The sequence below is a fragment of the Protopterus annectens genome, chromosome 5.part1, assembly GCF_019279795.1.
Source record: "Protopterus annectens isolate FY-2018-M chromosome 5.part1, PAN1.0, whole genome shotgun sequence".
In the NCBI taxonomy this organism is placed as follows: domain Eukaryota; kingdom Metazoa; phylum Chordata; order Ceratodontiformes; family Protopteridae; genus Protopterus; species Protopterus annectens.
Window position 1 is genome coordinate 796,524,345 of NC_056736.1, and position 18,692 is coordinate 796,543,036.

The 18,692-nt window shown below is 40.1% G+C and overlaps 1 protein-coding gene across 23 annotated transcripts in view; it reads right to left on the bottom strand.

Annotated features, from left to right (window-relative positions):
- The window catches only part of ADGRL2 (adhesion G protein-coupled receptor L2), a 1,061,651-nt gene that overhangs the window by 879,886 nt on the left and 163,073 nt on the right, over positions 1-18,692 (bottom strand). For all 23 annotated transcript variants that reach the window (XM_044073413.1, XM_044073427.1, XM_044073415.1 and 20 more), the window contains exon 2: positions 3,437-3,616. In XM_044073413.1, the coding sequence (XP_043929348.1) occupies positions 3,437-3,515 (79 nt within the window). In that variant the 5' untranslated portion in view covers positions 3,516-3,616. The remainder of the gene's footprint in view (positions 1-3,436; positions 3,617-18,692) is intronic.

The following is an 18,692-nucleotide window of genomic DNA, read 5'->3' on the forward strand; positions in this document are numbered from 1 at the left end:
CTGTATCCCTGGGACACTATTTAAAACTCATTTGTCCTAGGTAATGAGTTCCCAATTCTTTGCATGAAGAACAATCCCCCCCCCCCAAAAGGGGCAGTCAGTTGATAAGTGCTTGGAAATTTTAAAAGGAAGTCATTGAGACAGTTTACCATAGGGGGAGTCTTATTATTCCCAGATATGGAAGTGGAGGCCCCCCACTGCTTAGTTCTGTGAGTCCCCTGGGACTGAAACCTGGGGTTTTTGCTGTGTCTGGGTTTGGCTTGAGAAGACCTGGAAGGGGCTGGAAAGGACCAATTCTTAGTGGGCCAGTGCCTACTAAATTTAGGAGGCTGAACTTGTAAAAAATCTTTAACAGTTTGCATAGATTTAGCTTTATCTTCCACCTTTTTAAGAACTTCCTCAGCCTTGTTGCCAAACAGGCGGTCCTGATTTAAAGGAGCATCCAACAACATGATGAGGTAAAGATTGCTCCTTAAGCCAAGCATGCCTTCTGAGCACAGACCCAGTAACAGCAGCCCTGCAAGAGGCCTCTAAAGAATCAAAACCACACTGCAAAGTATGTTTTCCAACTTGTTCGGCAGAATGCATTAAATCCTGTAATTCTTTATTTTCCACACAGTCAGTAATCAACATAATTTTCTGTTTAAGCAGTCCAATAACATGTTGCTGATACTTTAACATATGAAACTGACAATTTAAAGCCTTAATGGCCAAGGTTGCAGAAGTGTAAACCTTCTTACCCCATCTATCCAGCGCCCTGGAGTCTCTATCAGAAGGGATAGGATTTTTAGCAGTAAAAGCCTTATGCCCTTGGGCCCCTGTGAAATAGTCTCTGGATCTGCAATAGGATTTTTGAAAAGGAACTTGTGGGACTCAGGGACCCTGTAGTATCTGTCAGGTTTTCTGGGAGCAGAAGGCAGGGAATCAGGGGCCAAACTAGATTCCGAAAAAGCATCATCAACAATGTCTACTACAAGAGGAATAGCTAATGGCCTATGCTGAGGTAGGAGAAGGAAATTCCTAAGCCTCTTTTTTGAATCATAAAAATCCTGGCTTTCTCAGTGGAAATGCTCCCTTAGAGTATGTAAGGTTTCCCAAAAGAAAAATCCTCAGGAGGTGAAGCAGAGGGAATGGAGTCCTCTGCATCAGAATCTTCATAAGTAGATAAGGGCAAATCCAGATCATCAGAAGAATAAAAAAAAACAGAATCCTGATCAGAAGATTCATAATCAAATTCAGTCCTAGGCCTCTTAGAAGAGGGAGGGGGGTTGGCTACCCCTGATTAGAGTTATTAGATCTTCAGCCATTCTTATCATTTGTTTTTTAAGCCTAGAGGCCTGAGCACGTGGCCTGGGCGTTGGTTTTTTAGACATGGATTGAGATTTAGGCCTAAGTAAAGAAGGAGGCATCGGTTTAATATGCAAGTCCGTAGGCCTGAATACACCCTCAGAAACTGGTGCCTGTACAGCGGCTCCAGACCCATCCAAGGCAGAGACATCCGCGGGTTCCATAGTTGAAGCATCTCGTGGCATACCGGACTCCGAATGGGACTCAGTAGAGGCCTGCGAATCAGAAGTAGCGGGTATCAGGGGCTGTGAAAGCGCCTCACTGAGTACCGGCGAACTGTTGACTGGCTTAGGAGAAGCGTCGTCGGCAGTTTTGGACCTCAGCGGCCTGTCTCTGTCTTTATCTTTGCATTTTTTCAGAATCCCGGTAGTCGGATGGCTAACTGACAACATTTTTGGATAATTAAACTGAGAACCGAAATATTTAGAGGCGAAAATATACCGACGACGGATAGTGCGCCGATTAAATAAAGCACATAACCGACAGCAAGGTACATTGTGGTCAGGGCCTTGGCAAGGAATGCAGTACAAATGAAAATCTTTATGAGGTATTTGCTTTCCACAAGTAATGCAATTATTAACTTTTATTGATATCGGTAAGGAGCAAGAAAAAGTTTCCCCAATGGGGTATTTAGCTTTAGTTGAAGACTTCGGTTTGAAACTCGAAAACGAAAATTTCAGGAGTCGGCAGACAAGCACTTGTGAACTGCTTCTGCTTCGGGCACCGCATGGCAAGAAAGATTGATGTAATGGCATTGGCTGCATGTTTTATACCCCTGACGACCTGACGTGATGGAAGACGGGACAGCATCCGACGCAGGACCCAAGACTTTGTTAATCAGGCCGACTGAGGGCTACCTGCAAGCAGATAACCCAAATGTAATGACTGCAACAGTGAAACATGAAGAACATCATACTTTTTATGTCATAATCATTTTTCCTGATCTCAGTGCCAACAGCTAAGAATGTAGATGGGCAAAGCCACTGCCTTAAACATATGCCTGCACTGCACAATATATCCCACAATATTTAGTGCGTGTTCTCTGCACAATTTTGCACAGCAGCTTCTAAAGTTTAAATCTTATTTAAATATAGATTGTGAAGGAGACTGCAGTTCATTGCGATCTTCATAGGACACAATTACTGCCCTCAATTACATTAGCAACACATATGGGCCTAATGAAGCTGACCTTTGCTGCAGTGATCCAAAACTTTTAAAAACTGCATCTGCGAAGAATGTGCAAAATCTAGCACCAGTTAGAGTCAACTGCAACTAACACAACATAATAACGTCTGACAAAGTGCTGTTTTACATATAACCAGTAAAATGGACACAAATTTATCTGGCAAATGCTTTAAACCTGGATGTTGCTGCAAAAACTGTGACAATTAGTCAAAGTATCTCTCCTCTGCGGGAGATGTTAATTAACTGGGAAGATCAAAACACTTGTTTTTTATTTGTTTTCATTCTGGAGCTGATAATAAATATGACTGTCTTTTTTTTCTTCTTCTGATGCTAATAACAGGGACAACTGTGTGTCACATGTATGCAATGCAGCACTAAAAACATTTGTTAGCTTAGTTATGACACTGAGCTTCAACTTAACTGCCGTGCATGTCAGACATAGTCTCTATCAACCTGTGTGCTGAAAGAAAGGTAAAACGTCAGTCATCAAATGTTTTGTTCTCGGTGGGTGAGTCAAGGAGACAGTTACTTGCTGCTGAGCTTAAGAATTTGCAGAAATATGTTTGTCTGACAGAGATCTTCCCACCCCTGAAAAAGGTCACATTTTTTCTAACCATGCAATCAACAAAAGAATATGAGCTTGTGCCTTCAGACAACCTTGACAATGAAATAAATGCTCCTTTTCTAAAATGTCAGGTTGCCAAATTAGATGTGACTGCAGTTTTGCTTATTCGTTGTCAAAAATGTTAACATATAGCCCACTGGTAACAAGTAATAAAGTTGAAGTATAAGCACACACAGTATGCATGGCTGAATCGTTTATAAGGTAAGCATTTTCAATGAAACCTCAGCACTTTTTTTCTTGTTGTGGATAAAAGAAAGAACTACTTTAAAACTCTCTTACCTTTTACATACTGCAAAATGAAGAGCAAGAACAGCAACAACACAATGGTCTTCAGGAGACAACCAAATGTCGGCATCATTGCACAGTATATTTGAATAAGCTGCTTTTATTCCTTAACAAATCCAGTTATGAAAGTCCAGCTTCACTGAAGCCAGCAGTCTGTATCACCGAGTTTCATTCCTGAAAAGGAAAGCATATCTGTCACTTTTTATATCATATGAAAATCTATGGAAGAAACTGATTTGTAGTACATATTCACAGCTACTGATTTTGCATACAAAAAAAAATACAAGTGCAAATATGTTTTTTTTTGTTGTTTCTAACTGATGTACAGAAAAAAAATGCCCTAGCATATCGTTTATATCAAACCATTAATTTATTAAGACATACAGATTGTTTATTTACTGCTGAATAATTAATGGCAAAGTGGTAATATTACTTCAGGAAGGTATGCCAATCTGGGTAAATTACTACTGTCTTCAGTTACACAAATGTCAGACTTGGCCAGATGTACTTAGCGCTGAAAGTCAACTACAGCCTAGTAACACCACTTTATATATTACTTGTTAAGGAGCACTGGGCCACAGAATTAAGTTTTTGTGTCTTCAACAAATAAATCAATACCACCAAGAAAGAGGGTTAAGGGTTCTAGCAGCACTTTTCATTATTTCAATACAACAAGAGCTACAATGTTTTTCAAGTGGAGTGATTACATTATTATGCCATTCTCCTGTTAAGACTGTGAATTTTAGCAGGCCACATTTGATTAAATCCAAATTCATAAGGTGGATGCCACATTTAGCAAGACATAATGATGCAGTTGCCCCACCCACATGACAGGCTTCCAAAGCACTGTCAGTCATATTCTGATATCATTATGTACTTTACAGTAGAGCACACAAAGAAAACTATGCCTAAATACACAGAAGGATAAAGTATTGACTATGACTTAAATGACCAGGACTGGATTAGTGACCAGGATGCTGTTAGAGCTTGTTGGGTTGGCTAGAAGAGAGCATCTACTGCCACTTTTTGCATCTTGGGGAAAAGGCTGTAGCATGGCTCGCTGCTGTACTGATACTTAGGAAAGGCCAGTTGTCACAGAAGGAACTGATAGTACTACCATGGCCATGTCAAGTTGCATTACACTGTAGTCAGAACAAGAAAGCAAAGAATAACATAGGTTTAGGGCTAGTACCACAGTCAGCCCTGATAACTTCCGAGGAGATTTGAGGGTTCAGGCAAATCTACAAATGTCCCCTGTGACTACTAGAATGGCACTCACCCTCCTCTAAGAAGGTCTCAACCTCATTTTCCCAATACATGGAGAGGAATAAATGGGACATGCTGAATCCCTGGGTGAATAAGGAGAATGAATAGGCATGGAGAATGAAGGCATCAACAGTCAACAGGTACTAGGAAAGAAGCAGAATATTAAAAAATATATACGAATAATAATAGTACTAAAAGTTTCTTACGGGACATTTAAGATACCCACAGCAGATAGACTTCTTTTGTTTTTAATGACAAAACATAGAACAAATGTTGAAAATGGTAAAGACAATAACAAATGCATTTATCTTGTTTGTGGTTTAAGTACAACAAGTAGGTAATTAAATCAATGAGAAATATGGCATTTATCAATAAAGACTGTTAATGTTCTAATATGGCATTTATCAATAAAGACAGTTAATCACCTATTATACAACTTGCATGACAGTGAAGAACACACTTCAGCAAAAAAATAAGGATAACAGTAGCAATCCTTAAAGAGTTACTTATAACTTGTTCAGGGTACTGACACAATGTTCTCAGAATAGTGTGTCTTTTACCTCTCTTAACTGAAATTACCTGTTCAGGATAACAACAATTAAACATTATATCACAGGCAGAGAATGATAAATATAATACATTAAACAACTTGACTCAAACAACTTTTAGTAAACACTGTAGCAGCTTGTATGCACCTGTAAAAATTATCATCTTTAAAACCCATCCAATAACAATGCCTTCAAGAGGAAGTCATGATGGACGCTACATTGCCTTACACAAAGGTGAAGATATTAAGGAGAAAGAAATGGCAATGAACAATCTATGATTTAAACTTCTGCACACTACCAATGCTTAAAAAATTGGGAATGGGTTGTTCTATTATAACTCATTAAGGAGCCATCCTGCAGAGCACATGTGATCAATGAGTTCAACATTGGACAGTTAATATTTATAACTTTTTTGTGTCGTTTTGTCAAAGTCAACCCACATTTTGTGAACACAATCTCACTAAGTTTTATGTGCTGCTCCGCCTGAATGGGCAAGTCTCCTCCAGTTGTTATGGTAATATACCCAGTAAATGGTAAAAAGAAAAGTGTGGAATCAAGGCCCTTTATATCTGTTGAATGTAGTAGGGCTTATATGACCCATTCCAGTTTGCAAACACACCAGACCAAAGAACCTCAATGAAACACAACATGCATAAAGCAGAAGTCATAGCTTGAACGTGTTACTAGCAAGTCATTTAAGACCATAAGAAACATACCATTTAATTAACTGACAAACTGGGGAAAAAAAAAAAGTAAAGAAAATTTGAAGTTTTAGAACTAGACCAACCAACCCATTATTTAAACTTGAGTGTGATGTGCAATACATTGACTGCTGCAGTTTGTCACCATGTGCCAAAAAGGCTTAGGAGGAATGCAAGGAACTGAGTGTCTCTGCAGTAGATCTGGCTTGGTTGTTTGGGTGATTTCCTGAATGGTCAAGATGGCAATGGAGTCAAAGGTCTCTAGTGTAAACCGACAGAAATGAGAGGAAAAACACAAGCAAATTACCCACAGTAGCAGGTGTGCATGTAACAACAAATATATGGGAGAGTTACTTGCCCTGTGTAGAATAAACTATACAGGCACTTAAATGGAGCAACTTTCTTCACAATGTTCTGGTTTTGATACTTTCTTTCAATCATTTCATGTACTGTCCTTAGAGAATGCAGACTGTAGCTGTCTTCCATTAATACCCTTACTAGATATGTGATGGATTTATCTTAACCAGTTTCCAGTTTTTGTCTATGTCTAGATGCGTCTAAAAAATTACCTGATTAATTTCTTAATACACAATTGGCTCTAGCTTTGTTCTTAACCAGGCATCTTCTCAGACTGCCTACCTGACAAACACAAATCCTATTTTTAACCTTTTTCCAAGGGACATATTTCATGCATTCGGGAGCCCATATACTATTCACCCTGTAATTGTCCACACTTGATTAAACAATTTCCAACTGTGACTGTGGTGTGAAATTGTACAGGCCAGCACAGCTAATACATCAAAAGTAAGAAACCACAAGTACCACTAGTAACAAGGAAGGGATGCAATTTTAGTGACTGGGAAGAAACAGCATTTTAGGATGAATATGTGATAGGGAGAAAGATTTTAAGGGCAAACCAGGATTAAAGGACATTAAATAAAGCAAACGTTACCTATGATTCAGAACAGATTTAACACTTAACAGCTTTGCTATTATCTTTAGTAAGTTAAGGAAAGCATGTTGGTGCCTTCTTTGTTCATCGTTACTGATATGTAACCTGGAAGTAGAGACAGATGTCAGAGTACTAAAAAAAAAAAAAAAAAAAAAAAGTAGTCCTTGCTGGCCAACACTGATTGATCCGCACCCACCCAGATCACCATTAATCCACACAGTTCTCTTTTAGGTGATCTTGGAGCTGCTGAGCAACTAAAGTCTAGAAGTTTTACCACAAAAAAAAAAATCACTGATACCTACAGGTGAAAGTAACAAGCAGCACACTCAAACTATAAAGAAGAAACTCATATTATTCATAAAACATAATGTTGAACAGTGACTGCCGTGCTGAACTTAGGAATTCTGCCCGATGCACAAAAAAATCTATCACTGCTGTACATAGTCTCCATTAGTAGTTAATAAAAAACATCATCAAGTGGTGTTCAGCAGTATAATTTGCCACAGCTATTATTTTTCTGGCCAGGCAGTCTATGATCACATGCACATCTTTAAACAGTCCAGGATGCAGCTGTAGTCACGTCTTTAAGAAACTGTTTGTGTCTGTATTACTTGGCAGTCTCCAGTGCACAAGACTTGTCTTTCCTTTTTATATGCTATAAACCAGAACAGTAGAGTTTCTGTAAGAGCCATAAGATTCAAACTACTTTACATCCTTGACTATGAAATACAATACACAAAGTAATAAAAACATGCTAATTAACTAAAATGTGACTTGTATGGTGTCAGTGTAGTCAATATTCTTTAATGTCTTACTCAACGATAAAACAAAATGTGAAAAAGCCATTACAATCAATTAGAAAATTGCCCAAATATTAAATATAACCCAGCTGGAATAAACTTTCTCCAACAGGGTATTAAAGTACTAGGGGGGCCCTATATAAAACGTCTGGAGCTTGACAGCAACATACTAAACTGCACTGAAACAGACAGAAGAAAAATACACCCAACATATTAATTAACCTAAATAAATTCAGGCATAATGCCATGGTTTGCAATTGTGAAAAAAGTAAGAACAAAAATAAAACTGAACAAATGAAACATTACCATTTCCATTCCTCTCACTAATTAAAACAAAATAAAAATAACAAAAAATGAACTAATGATAGTAACTGCAGTACAAGAGGCATTTAGCATTTGCAACAATGAGCCAACCATTTGAACTGCGGTGGTGGTGCTGCGGTAGCATCGTCGCCTCACAGTTAGACGTTGCCCGTCCGATTCTCAGTTAAAGCGTCTTCTGTGTGGTGACATGCATGAATGGGCGTTCCTTCGTTGAAGGTTGTGCATTAGGCCCGGCAAGCCAGCATGTAAAAATCTACTGCCAATCATTATCGGACCAGAGTTCCGCTGTGGCGACCCCTAACCGGGAAAAGGCGACTCAACAATGAACCAACCATTTCCCTTCGCTTTGCTAACAATGATTAATGAGCATGGAAAAATCATTAAAAAAAATAATGCAAGTAATTGCAGTAGCAGCAGCAGTTACAGGGATGTGTGCGTGTGTGCGTGTGTGTGTGTGTGTGTGTGTGTGTGTGTGTGTGTGTGTGTGTGTGTGTGTGTGTGTGTGTGTGTATTTGTGTTATCTGCCTGTGTATGCATGTGTTTGCACTTATGCATGTATGGTTGAACAGACTTTAAATGAAAATACTTCATCCAACAACAATTACATATCCTACAGCAATCCTGAAACATTAACTATTTCAAATTGAAAATATATATGTATATATTAATAAGAAAACAAAAACAAAATGATGTTCTTGACAGCCCTTTTAAATGTATTAATGCCATCCAAGGTGGACATTACAGGGAAATAATGGATATTCCAGGGATGGGGAAGCCCAACCCCATCCTGGGGTCCATCCAGTCAGATTGCATCTAATAAACCTGAAAGCCATTAAAATCTATTAAAGTGGATAAAAGAGTGTCACGGCACTGCAAGTGAAGGAATAATGAATGCTCTGAAAAGTAGAAATCACACTCAGTTTCAAAGTATGGTTAAAACAGAAAACAAAAATGCAACTGAATGCATTCATGTCACAAAACAAAAAGTAAGGAGTAGTTTTAAAGAAATAGAAATAAAACCTGTACATATTTCTTGGTGACATAAAATGTTAAATATGTTTACTAGAACAATAAGGAAACTAGCACAATATTTATGCTCATGAAAAGACTTTTAGCAGCAGGGATAGGAAAACATACTTCCCAGTGATGGTTCACCTCAGCTGAACAGTGTGTGCATACATATAAACTTTAAATATACTAAAATTATACTTCTGTATCACAAGCCAAATTATTAGTGCCTGAAGACAATCAGGTAGACATCTGAAACAAGTAAAACATTGGACAGCCATTTTACACAAAAATGTTGCTAAAAACAAAGATCATACTAGGAAGATGGAATTAAGAACTCTTAAAAGATAAAAAAGTGAATATAAAAATAGGGTAGGTGCCTGGATAAGCCTACTAGCAAGGAAGGGCCCAAGTATGATGACATGGATAGATAAACCAAATCTTATAAGTTATTACATGAGAAGAAAGACCATGAAATAAGTGAGCCACAGAATGATTCCATAGCAGGGGAAGACTGACGATGTGGGACAAAAGAGTGTTACTTGCTGAAAGCATAGAGATCATGTGACATTTTGTTGTGAAAATATACTGGGATACCTCTAAGCCACAGGGGATATCTGTTATTCAGTGCAAGCTTGAATGGATGTTTAATATTTTTCTGCTACTCCTTCTTGCCCCATTACCATCTACAGTCTTTTCATAAATTAACAAAACTGCACATTTCCTTATATTCTGAATTCAAATCTTGCTACACAGTAATGCATTTACACTGAACCTGAACATATAGCTTTACTTTGAAGAAATGCATTACATTTTGTAGTGCTTTATACCTAAGTTATATTTTATACATTTTTGAAGCAAGACCGTGTATAATTTAGTTAATGTAGTAAGATATTTGGGGATGTTCTCTTCTCACTGTTTACTGCATGTCAAAATTTTTAAGTATAGTGTGGTTAGACTTCAAATGTAAAGTGATCATCTTGGATTCTTGAACAGCAGATTTACATATGGTGCACATTTTAGTAAGCTCTGACAAAAAGGGAACCATTCATGTCTTTTAAGAGGAGGAATAAGAAATATACCTACCTTAAACAAATCAATTATAAAAAAAAAAAGGTAATAATAAAAAAGAATTATAGCCAACTTAGAGAAAGAGTCAAAGAACAAGCAATAAGTCTTTAAATATGCCAATAAAACATCAAGGTCAGCAATTATGTTTTTTTAAACTGACTGCATGACAATTGCCTTACAGCAGAATAAGACAGTTAACATACCTTTTCTGCCCTTTAAGTGAATTTTAACACTTTACCTTCTTCTCATCTTTGTCTATCTTCCCTGTCTTCCAGAACAGTAGCCAGCTAATTTGGCATCTTGCCCATATCCACAAGCTGGTGCACCCAACGCAAAAGATCTTCAAGTTGAAGGCTAAAATGTTCTTCTTTACCCCATAACTGTCGCAAGTTGCTTGCTTAAATGTAACCGGCAGCTTCCTACGGTTAGTAATACACACAGCCACACACACACACACACACACACACACACACACACACACACACACACACACACACACACACTAAGAGTTTTGTCGCTTCAGCCATGACTGCACCTGTAATCCTGGCATTCACTTATGAAGCCGTGATACACTTGCTGCTTCAAGAGTCAATGCTGGTAAAGCATGCCCACACAATCAGCACTTGCCAATCCCCCCTCCAACAGTTTGTGCCCATAGCGGCCACTGCCTTTGCCCTGATCTAGTTTCAGCACTGCTGTCTCCACGATCCTTGACACTGAAGAGGTATTGTCTAATGTTACAGGAGTAAAAGCACCCGTGCCACCCAATCTCACTTCAGAATAAGTACTTCAAACTGCCTAAATATGACCCTATGCACCCAATCATGCCTCTTACTTTCTCTTGTGATCTCCAATTATAGCAGCACAGATGATGAAAAAAAATGGATTCAGGGAACATGAAAACACAGAGAAGGGAAAAAAAATCTATTCAACATGTATGGAAGAAGAGAATTAAATGTCAGGTGTTAAACACAAAAGTAGATAAATACATCTTACTGGGTAAAAAAGTGAACCCATTGTTCATGACAAAGAACAAAGAACAAAGAACAAAGAACTGAAAAATCAGCTAAAAGGCAAAAAAGAGAGGAGATTTTTAAATGCATCTTAAAAAAATGCCCATCAATGGAATGCTGCTCTTCAGTATGAAACCAAGCATCAGGTAAAGGACAACAGCTAAGCAAGATGTAAAATCATGCGAGGAACCTTATACTAAACCGCCATGGAATGTAAGATAAAGGCTGATAACAGTCCATATATGGAGAATGAAAAGGAAGCAGACTTCAATTTATTTACAGAATAAGGGAGGGGAACAGTCATCCATCCACTGAGTCATAAAATAATTCTTAAATAAGGAGCATGGCAGGCCTCACCGTCTAAAGCAGTATTTTTGTAAATGGTGAGGCCAGCACCTGGGAGGCACTTCATCTTGATCCACAGACAAACCTCATACAGATGACCTAGTAGTCAGGGACTTAGGGAAACCAATAAACAAAGGTATGGCATCTAGGTCCAAGGAAGTCATTGTTCCACTCTACTCTGCATTCAACAGACCTATTGTTGAGTAAAATGCCTCCTTTGGTATGCACCTAACCAGGCATATCCAATAACTGAAACTTCCACAGAGGTTTCTCACTAAAAGACTACAGGGCATAAGTAAAATGTTCTATGCAGACCACCTCAGGGTCCTATCCCTGTATTCTGTCTCCTACAAGCTGTTGAGGGGTGATCTATGCCTGACATACAGGGCATTGTCAGACCCCACTCTAATGGAACTCCTGCAAATCCACAAAACAAACGGTATCAACTTAAACCTTGCCTGTGACATAAATAGGACCTGTTGGAGAGACAGGTATGTATCCCACAAACTACGACATCTCTGAGAAGGCTCTCCATCCATGTGAAGCAAAATTTCTCCCTAACCCAATTCAAGTGCAACTTGGACAAATGGATGGGCTACAATAAATTCATCCATGGTTTGGCACCTATGTCTCTAATGGACAGAGGCAACCGGTTAATGGTTCATCTCCCAGGCCCCTGTTTGTAAATTTTTCATCTCCCAAGCCCCTGCTTACACTAATCAAGGGTACCAGAACTTGTCAGAGATTTGGGATGCATGGCTAGGCAAGGTCCTTGTGGTCATTAGCCTAGCAAACAGCTATGAACCTGCAAACCTGTAAAGTCTCCCAAAATTGTTAAAACAGTGCACTGAAAGCAATAACAATCTGAAGTATTATTTCCACAACAGGAATGCTAAATGTCAAAGAATTTCTGTATATGTGTAAAGAGCAGTCTTGTCTTTGACTGGAACAAACAATCCCCTGCAAATCAGAAGGGATATTATTTACCATGATGCACACTAAAGCGTGTCTTTCTGTACAGGGAAACGTAGGACTTTTTTGTTATTTTTATTTTGCTTAGTTTTTGATAACCAAGGGAGGCTGAATATATTTTCTTTCACTTCAGAGATGTGCACAGATACCTGGTGATAGGCTAGTTCTAATGCAGTATTGACACAATTGTTTCCTAAAAACTAAGGATGAGAATTGAATCTTTCCTTAGAAGTTTGGAAGCAGGGAGATAACATATCATACAACTGCCTATCATCTCAGTGACAAAGAAAATTACAGAAGTGCTTCATTAAGTAACTGAAGTACATCACTCTAAATCCAGTGGAACACAGGATCAGTTACAGTACATAATCACTGCTGAGAGGTCATGTCAAGTAAATACAACCAATTGCTATGGATAATGTATCTCCACCAGCAGTGACTGGATCTTAAATTATTTTACTTTACAATAACATTAGATGTTATTATACAAAAAAAAAAATATTAGGAAAATCATTCAGTGGGTTAGCAGTCTGTCATACTGCAGTCAACAATTCAAGGAACACTACGGCAAAAGACAATCTCACATTAAATGTAACTGCATTTACTGGAAATAGGATATATTACTGTGCAACTAAATTAATAACAGATAAAATCTTACCACAAAAATACAAAGTACTAAAAGAAAGAAAGGTAAGAAAACAAATTCCATCATGGAAGTATTGAACAGAGAAAATTATAAAGCAATTAAGCAATGACTGCCACTGTTGGAAGAATATAGAAAAGGGAACAGAACAACAAAAATACTTAGAAAGATAAACACGATAAAAGCAGTGCACAGTAACAGACCAGGATCTTCTATTGCATACTATTTCAAATAATAAACTGAAGATATCAGCACGAGCAGAAAAATTTAGATGATATACAGATAAATATAAAGGAAAAGCGCAAAATAGGCAATTCATTGATGACCCCAAAAAGTTTTATAGAGAAATGTGAAACAAAGCAAAAGGAATAGAAACACCACCAAAAAAAAGAAGAAATATGTACACTTTGCAGAAATATCTATGAATACCCTGTGGACCATAACAAACATGCTAAATGAATAGAAGTAGTAAAAGAAACAGTAAGAAGTTCAAAAGTACAGAATATGAAATGGGAAGTAGTAGCAACCAGAGAAACTGAAACAAAAGTAAGAAAAGCTCCTAACTGAAAAACCCAAGGCCCATATGAAGTACCTAATTTCTGGCTAAAAGTGTTAACATCTTTACACGAAGATTTAGCCATGAGTAAGAAAGTACAGTTTTGTACCTACCATAAATGTAGATGTCCGATAGGTATGCATCTGCAGTCATAACATATGGTTTTTCCTGCCTCAGGCAGCCCTTCGGTCGGCCGGATTCCAAAGTCTGGGTCTGGCCTCGGCTGATGTCGCACTTCACCCGACGTCATAGCTCCTGGGGTATAAAGGCATCAGCCGACGCCATTTTCCTCAGTGTTTCTTGCCCCAGATGGCAGGTGCCCTCTAGGAAGGCTAAATTTGGATAAAAGTAGAAAATTCCAAACAGTAGAAAGCAAAAAGTATATATACATATATACATACAAACAAATACACCATAATAGATTTCCCCAGCTAGCTAAGAGAGGGGAAAGTACCCTAGGAATACCACAGAGGGGAAGGAGGGCGGGTAATCCTGACTGCAGATGCATACCTATCGGACATCTACATTTATGGTAGGTACAAAACTGTACTATGTCCTTCAAGGATGCATCTGCAGTCATAACATATGGGTAGAATACCATAGCCAAACTGGGGGAGGAGGCACTAAGATAATGATGGTGTAGTTAAGATCCCTTGTAAAACTGCAGTTGCAGAACCTGCTCGGGATCTGGAGTATAAAGGAAGATTGTAATGCTTGGCAAATGTATGCACGGAGCTCCAAGTAGCAGCTTCTAAAATGTCTTTGGTAGCCACTCCTCGTAGGAAAGCTGTAGTGGTGGCTGTGGCTCTTGTGGAGTGAGGCCTGATATTTTCAGGAGTTGTCTTTCCATGAAAAGAGTAGCAGAATCAAATGCAATTTCCTATCCATTTTGAAATTGTCTGTTTGGAAATTGCTTTTCCTTGCACTCCTGTTGCATATGCTACCAGAAGCTGGTCAGTTTTTCTGCTGGTCTTAGTTCTGTCCAGATAGTAGCGCAGTTGTCTGTGTACATCCAAGGTGTGCAGTAGTTTTTCCCCCTGTTATGTGGGTTAGGGAAGAACGTAGGTAAATGAATAGCTTGGTTCAAGGATACCCTGGATACCACCTTTGGCATGAAAGTAGGATTGGTTCTCAGGGACACTCTATCCTGGTGAAAGATAAGGAAAGGCTGCACTGCCATTAATGCATGTAACTCGGATACCCTTCTTGCTGAAGTGATTGCTAGAAGGAAAGCAGTTTTCCAAGATAAGAACTGTAAGTCTGCTGATGCTGCTGGTTCAAAAGGGGGAAGTGTTAATTTTTCCAGCACAAAATTGAGATCCCATGCAGGCAGAGGTGGTTTCCTTGGAGGTTTTACATTTTTGATCCCTCTTAAAAATTGTCTGAGGAGAGGGTGAGAGAAGATAGGAGGATCCATGTTGTACTCTGCTGAAATTGCTGAAGCATGAATCTTAATGGAAGAATAGGACAGGCCATTGTGGAACAGTTCTGCTAAGTATTCTAGGATGTGTGCTAGGTTTGCCAGTGTGACATTTGTTCCCTTTGATGCACTCCAAATGAGGAATCTCTTCCATTTGGCTGAGTATGTTTTCCTTGTGGAGGGTCTGCGAGCCTCCAGGATAATGTCCTTGACCCTCTGAGATAAAACAGATTGGTTTTGTTTTATGCAATTTTCCAGGCAGTTAGCTGCAGTGTTTTCAAGTTTGGATGCAGGGTCTTGTAGTTGTTCTGCGTTAGAAGTAAAGGCCATAGAGGTAGAGGCCATGAGTTCGTCCGAGACATGCTTCTCAGTAACGGGTACCAATGTTGCCTTGGCCAGTCTGGAGCTATCAGAATCACCTTTGGCTGTTCCTCCCTGATCTTCAGTAGAACTTTGTACATCAATGGGAGAGGTGGAAAGGCATAAACTGTCAGGGCCTTCCAGCTGAAAGAAAGGGAGTCCACCCTCCAGGCTTGTGGGTGGTATTCTCTTGAGCAGAATTTCTTCAGTTGGTGGTTGAGTGGGGAGGTGAACAGGTCTATCTCTGGCATTCCCCATTTCTTTGTTATGTTTTTGAAGATGTCTGGATGCAGCATCCATTCGTGAGCATCCGTGGTAGTTCTGCTTAAGCTGTCTGCTAGTGAATTCTCTTTTCCTGGTACGAATCTGGCCTGCAGTTGAATGTTGAGATTCAGGCCTAGGTTCCACAGGTCCATTGCCATCCGGCATAGAGGGTAGGAATGCGTGCCTCCCTGTTTGTTGATGTACCACATGACTGTGGTATTGTCCGTCCTTATCAGCAGGTGTCCTTGCTGGAGGAATGATTTGAATGCCTCGATTGCATGCTTCACTGCCAGCATCTCCTTTAGATTTATGTGTAGATTCAGCTGGTCTTGAGACCATAGGCCTTGGATACACTTGTCTTCCATGTGTGCTCCCCAGCCTAGGTCTGAGGCGTCCGTGGTGATGGTCTGCCTTGGTTGTGGTTTGTGGAAAGGCAACCCTCTGTTGGTCTGGCAAGCCTGAGCCCACCACAGGAATTCTTTTTTCAGGCATGGAATGATTGGTATCATGGTTTCTAGACTGTGTCTGTGTTGAGACCATACATTCCTTAGGTACCATTGTAATTTTCTCATATGGAGCCTGGCATGTGGGATCAAGATTATGCAAGATGCCATGTAACCCAGGGCCTGCAGGACTTTCCTTGCAGTAAGCTGAGTTTGTCTTGTCAATGCCATGAAGTAGACTGGTAGTTGCTTTTGTTTTTCTTCTGTGAGAAAAGCCATCTGAGTTATTGTGTCCAGTTCTGCACCCAAAAATGTTATCCTTTGGGATGTCACTAGTCTTGACTTCTGTATGTTGACTGTGTATCCCAAGGCTTGCAACAGTTGTATGACATAGGCCAAATCCTTTATTATTTTTGTCTTGTTGTCCGCTTGTATTAGGCAGTCGTCCAGGTATGGGTAGATCTGAATTCCTGAAGCCTGCAATGTGCAATTACTGATGCCAGGCATTTCGTGAATACTCTGGGCGCAGTAGATAAGCCAAAGGGCAATGCTGAGAATTGATAATGCTCTGATCCTGCAAGAAATCTGAGGTGTCTTCTGCAATCTGGTCATATAGGGACGTGCAGGTATGCCTCCTTGAGATCTAGAGTCACCAGCCAAGACTCCTTGCCCAACATGGGAAGAAGTTGCTGTAGGGTCAGCATCTTGAATTTTGGTACAATGAGATATGTGTTCAGTGCGGACAAGTCGAGAATAGGCCTCCATTGAGTTTCTTTTCTTGGTACAAGGAATAGTCTGGAGTAAAATCCTTGGCCTTGTTCCATAGATGGTACCTTTTCTATTGCTCTCATCCTTAGCAAGTTGATGATTTGTTTTAGAGCCTCTGACTTCTGGCTTGGTGGAAGGTTTGGCATTCCTGTCTTTTTTGGTAAAGTGTGGAGGTGAAACCTGTAGCCTTTGTCTATTGTTTGCAATGTCCATTTGTCTCCTGTAATGCAATGCCAGTTTTTTGAAAATAAAGCTAACTTTCCGCCCAAGGGTGCTTCCAGTTGTTCCCTGGTAGGCGGAATCAGAGCCAAGTCATTGTGTCTGTCCTGTGGAAGTGGTTGTAGTGGCTGTTGTGGCGGTACTCCTCTGGTTGGCAGGTTGCCACTGACGACCCCTGTAGACACCCCTTGATTGACCTCTGCCTCTTGGGCGTCTATTTCTGCCTCTTTGTGCTTTGGAGGTGTCTGGAAAGGACCAATTCTTTGAAGGCCAATTTCTGCTGAACCTCAGAGGTTGGACCTGCAGAAAATCCTTGACTGTTTGCACAGATTTTGCTTTATCTTCCACTTTCTTTAGAACCTCCTGTGCAGGGGAGCCAAATAAACTTTGTTTCTCCATAGGGGCATCTAGGAGTTTAGACTTAACATGGTCTGGCAAGGATTGCTCTTTTAGCCAGGCATGCCTTCGAATCACTGCTCTAGTCATAGCTGATCTAAATGAAGCCTCCAGTGCATCATAGCCAAATTTTAAGAAATGATTACTGACCTGCTGAGAGTTGTGTACCAAATCCTGAAGGGACTTATGGTCTAAAGGTTCAGGAGAGGAAAGCTTTTTATTCAGCTGATCTAACAAAAATTCCTGGTACTGTATCATGTGAAATTGACAGTTTAAAGCCCTGGCAGAAAGAGTAGCAGATGTATAAACCTTTTTACCCCATCTCTCTAATGCTCTTGATTCTCTTTCAGAGGGTAGGGGTTTTTTGGCAGAGGCAGCTGCAACATCCTTAGTGCCCTGAGAAATAGTTTCTGTGTCTGCAGCATGGGCCTTATACAAGTGAAAGTGAGAATATGGGACCCTGTAATATCTGTCAGATTTGGCAGGGGCCAGGGGAAGAGAATCAGGGGCAGAACTGGCATCATTGTATGCATCATCAACAACTGATAGTACAGGTGGTATGGCTAAAGGCCTATGCTGTGGCATGTGTAAAAAAGTCCTTAACCTTTTCCTAGAATCAGAAAAATCCTGACCCTGCCATTGGAAGTGTTCCCTCATTGAGTGTAGAGTTTCCCCAAATGAAAATTCTTCTGGGGGGGAGGCAGAAGGAATGGAGTCTTCTGCATCCGAATCCTCATAAGGTGAGTATGGTCCTTCCTGATGGTCTAATAAATCTGATCCATCCGAGGAATAGTCAGAGGAGAGAGGTTCAGGGGGTTCAGTCCTAGGCCTTTTTTCAGGAGGAGGTTGTGAGGCCCTGTCTGGGTGAGGTTGGGATCCCCTGATCAGAGATATAAGGTCCTCAGCAAGGCTGAGAATCTGAGAACTTGAGGAAGGTCTGTGAGAGGAAGTTTTTGTAGGTAAGGCCTTGGAAAGTTTAGCTGCTTTAGCCCTGGAGAAGGCCTTAATAGACATAGAAGCAGGGGGTCTAGCTGCCCCACGTGCAGGATTAGAGATGTCCAACGGAATGGTGTCGGACAATTCTTGTGCGCCTGCTTCTTCGGTAGGAATTTCTGTAGCCGACTCAGCCGGGGCCTCTGTGGCCTCGGTTGTCGGAGGCATGCTTTCGGCAGAAGGAAGAA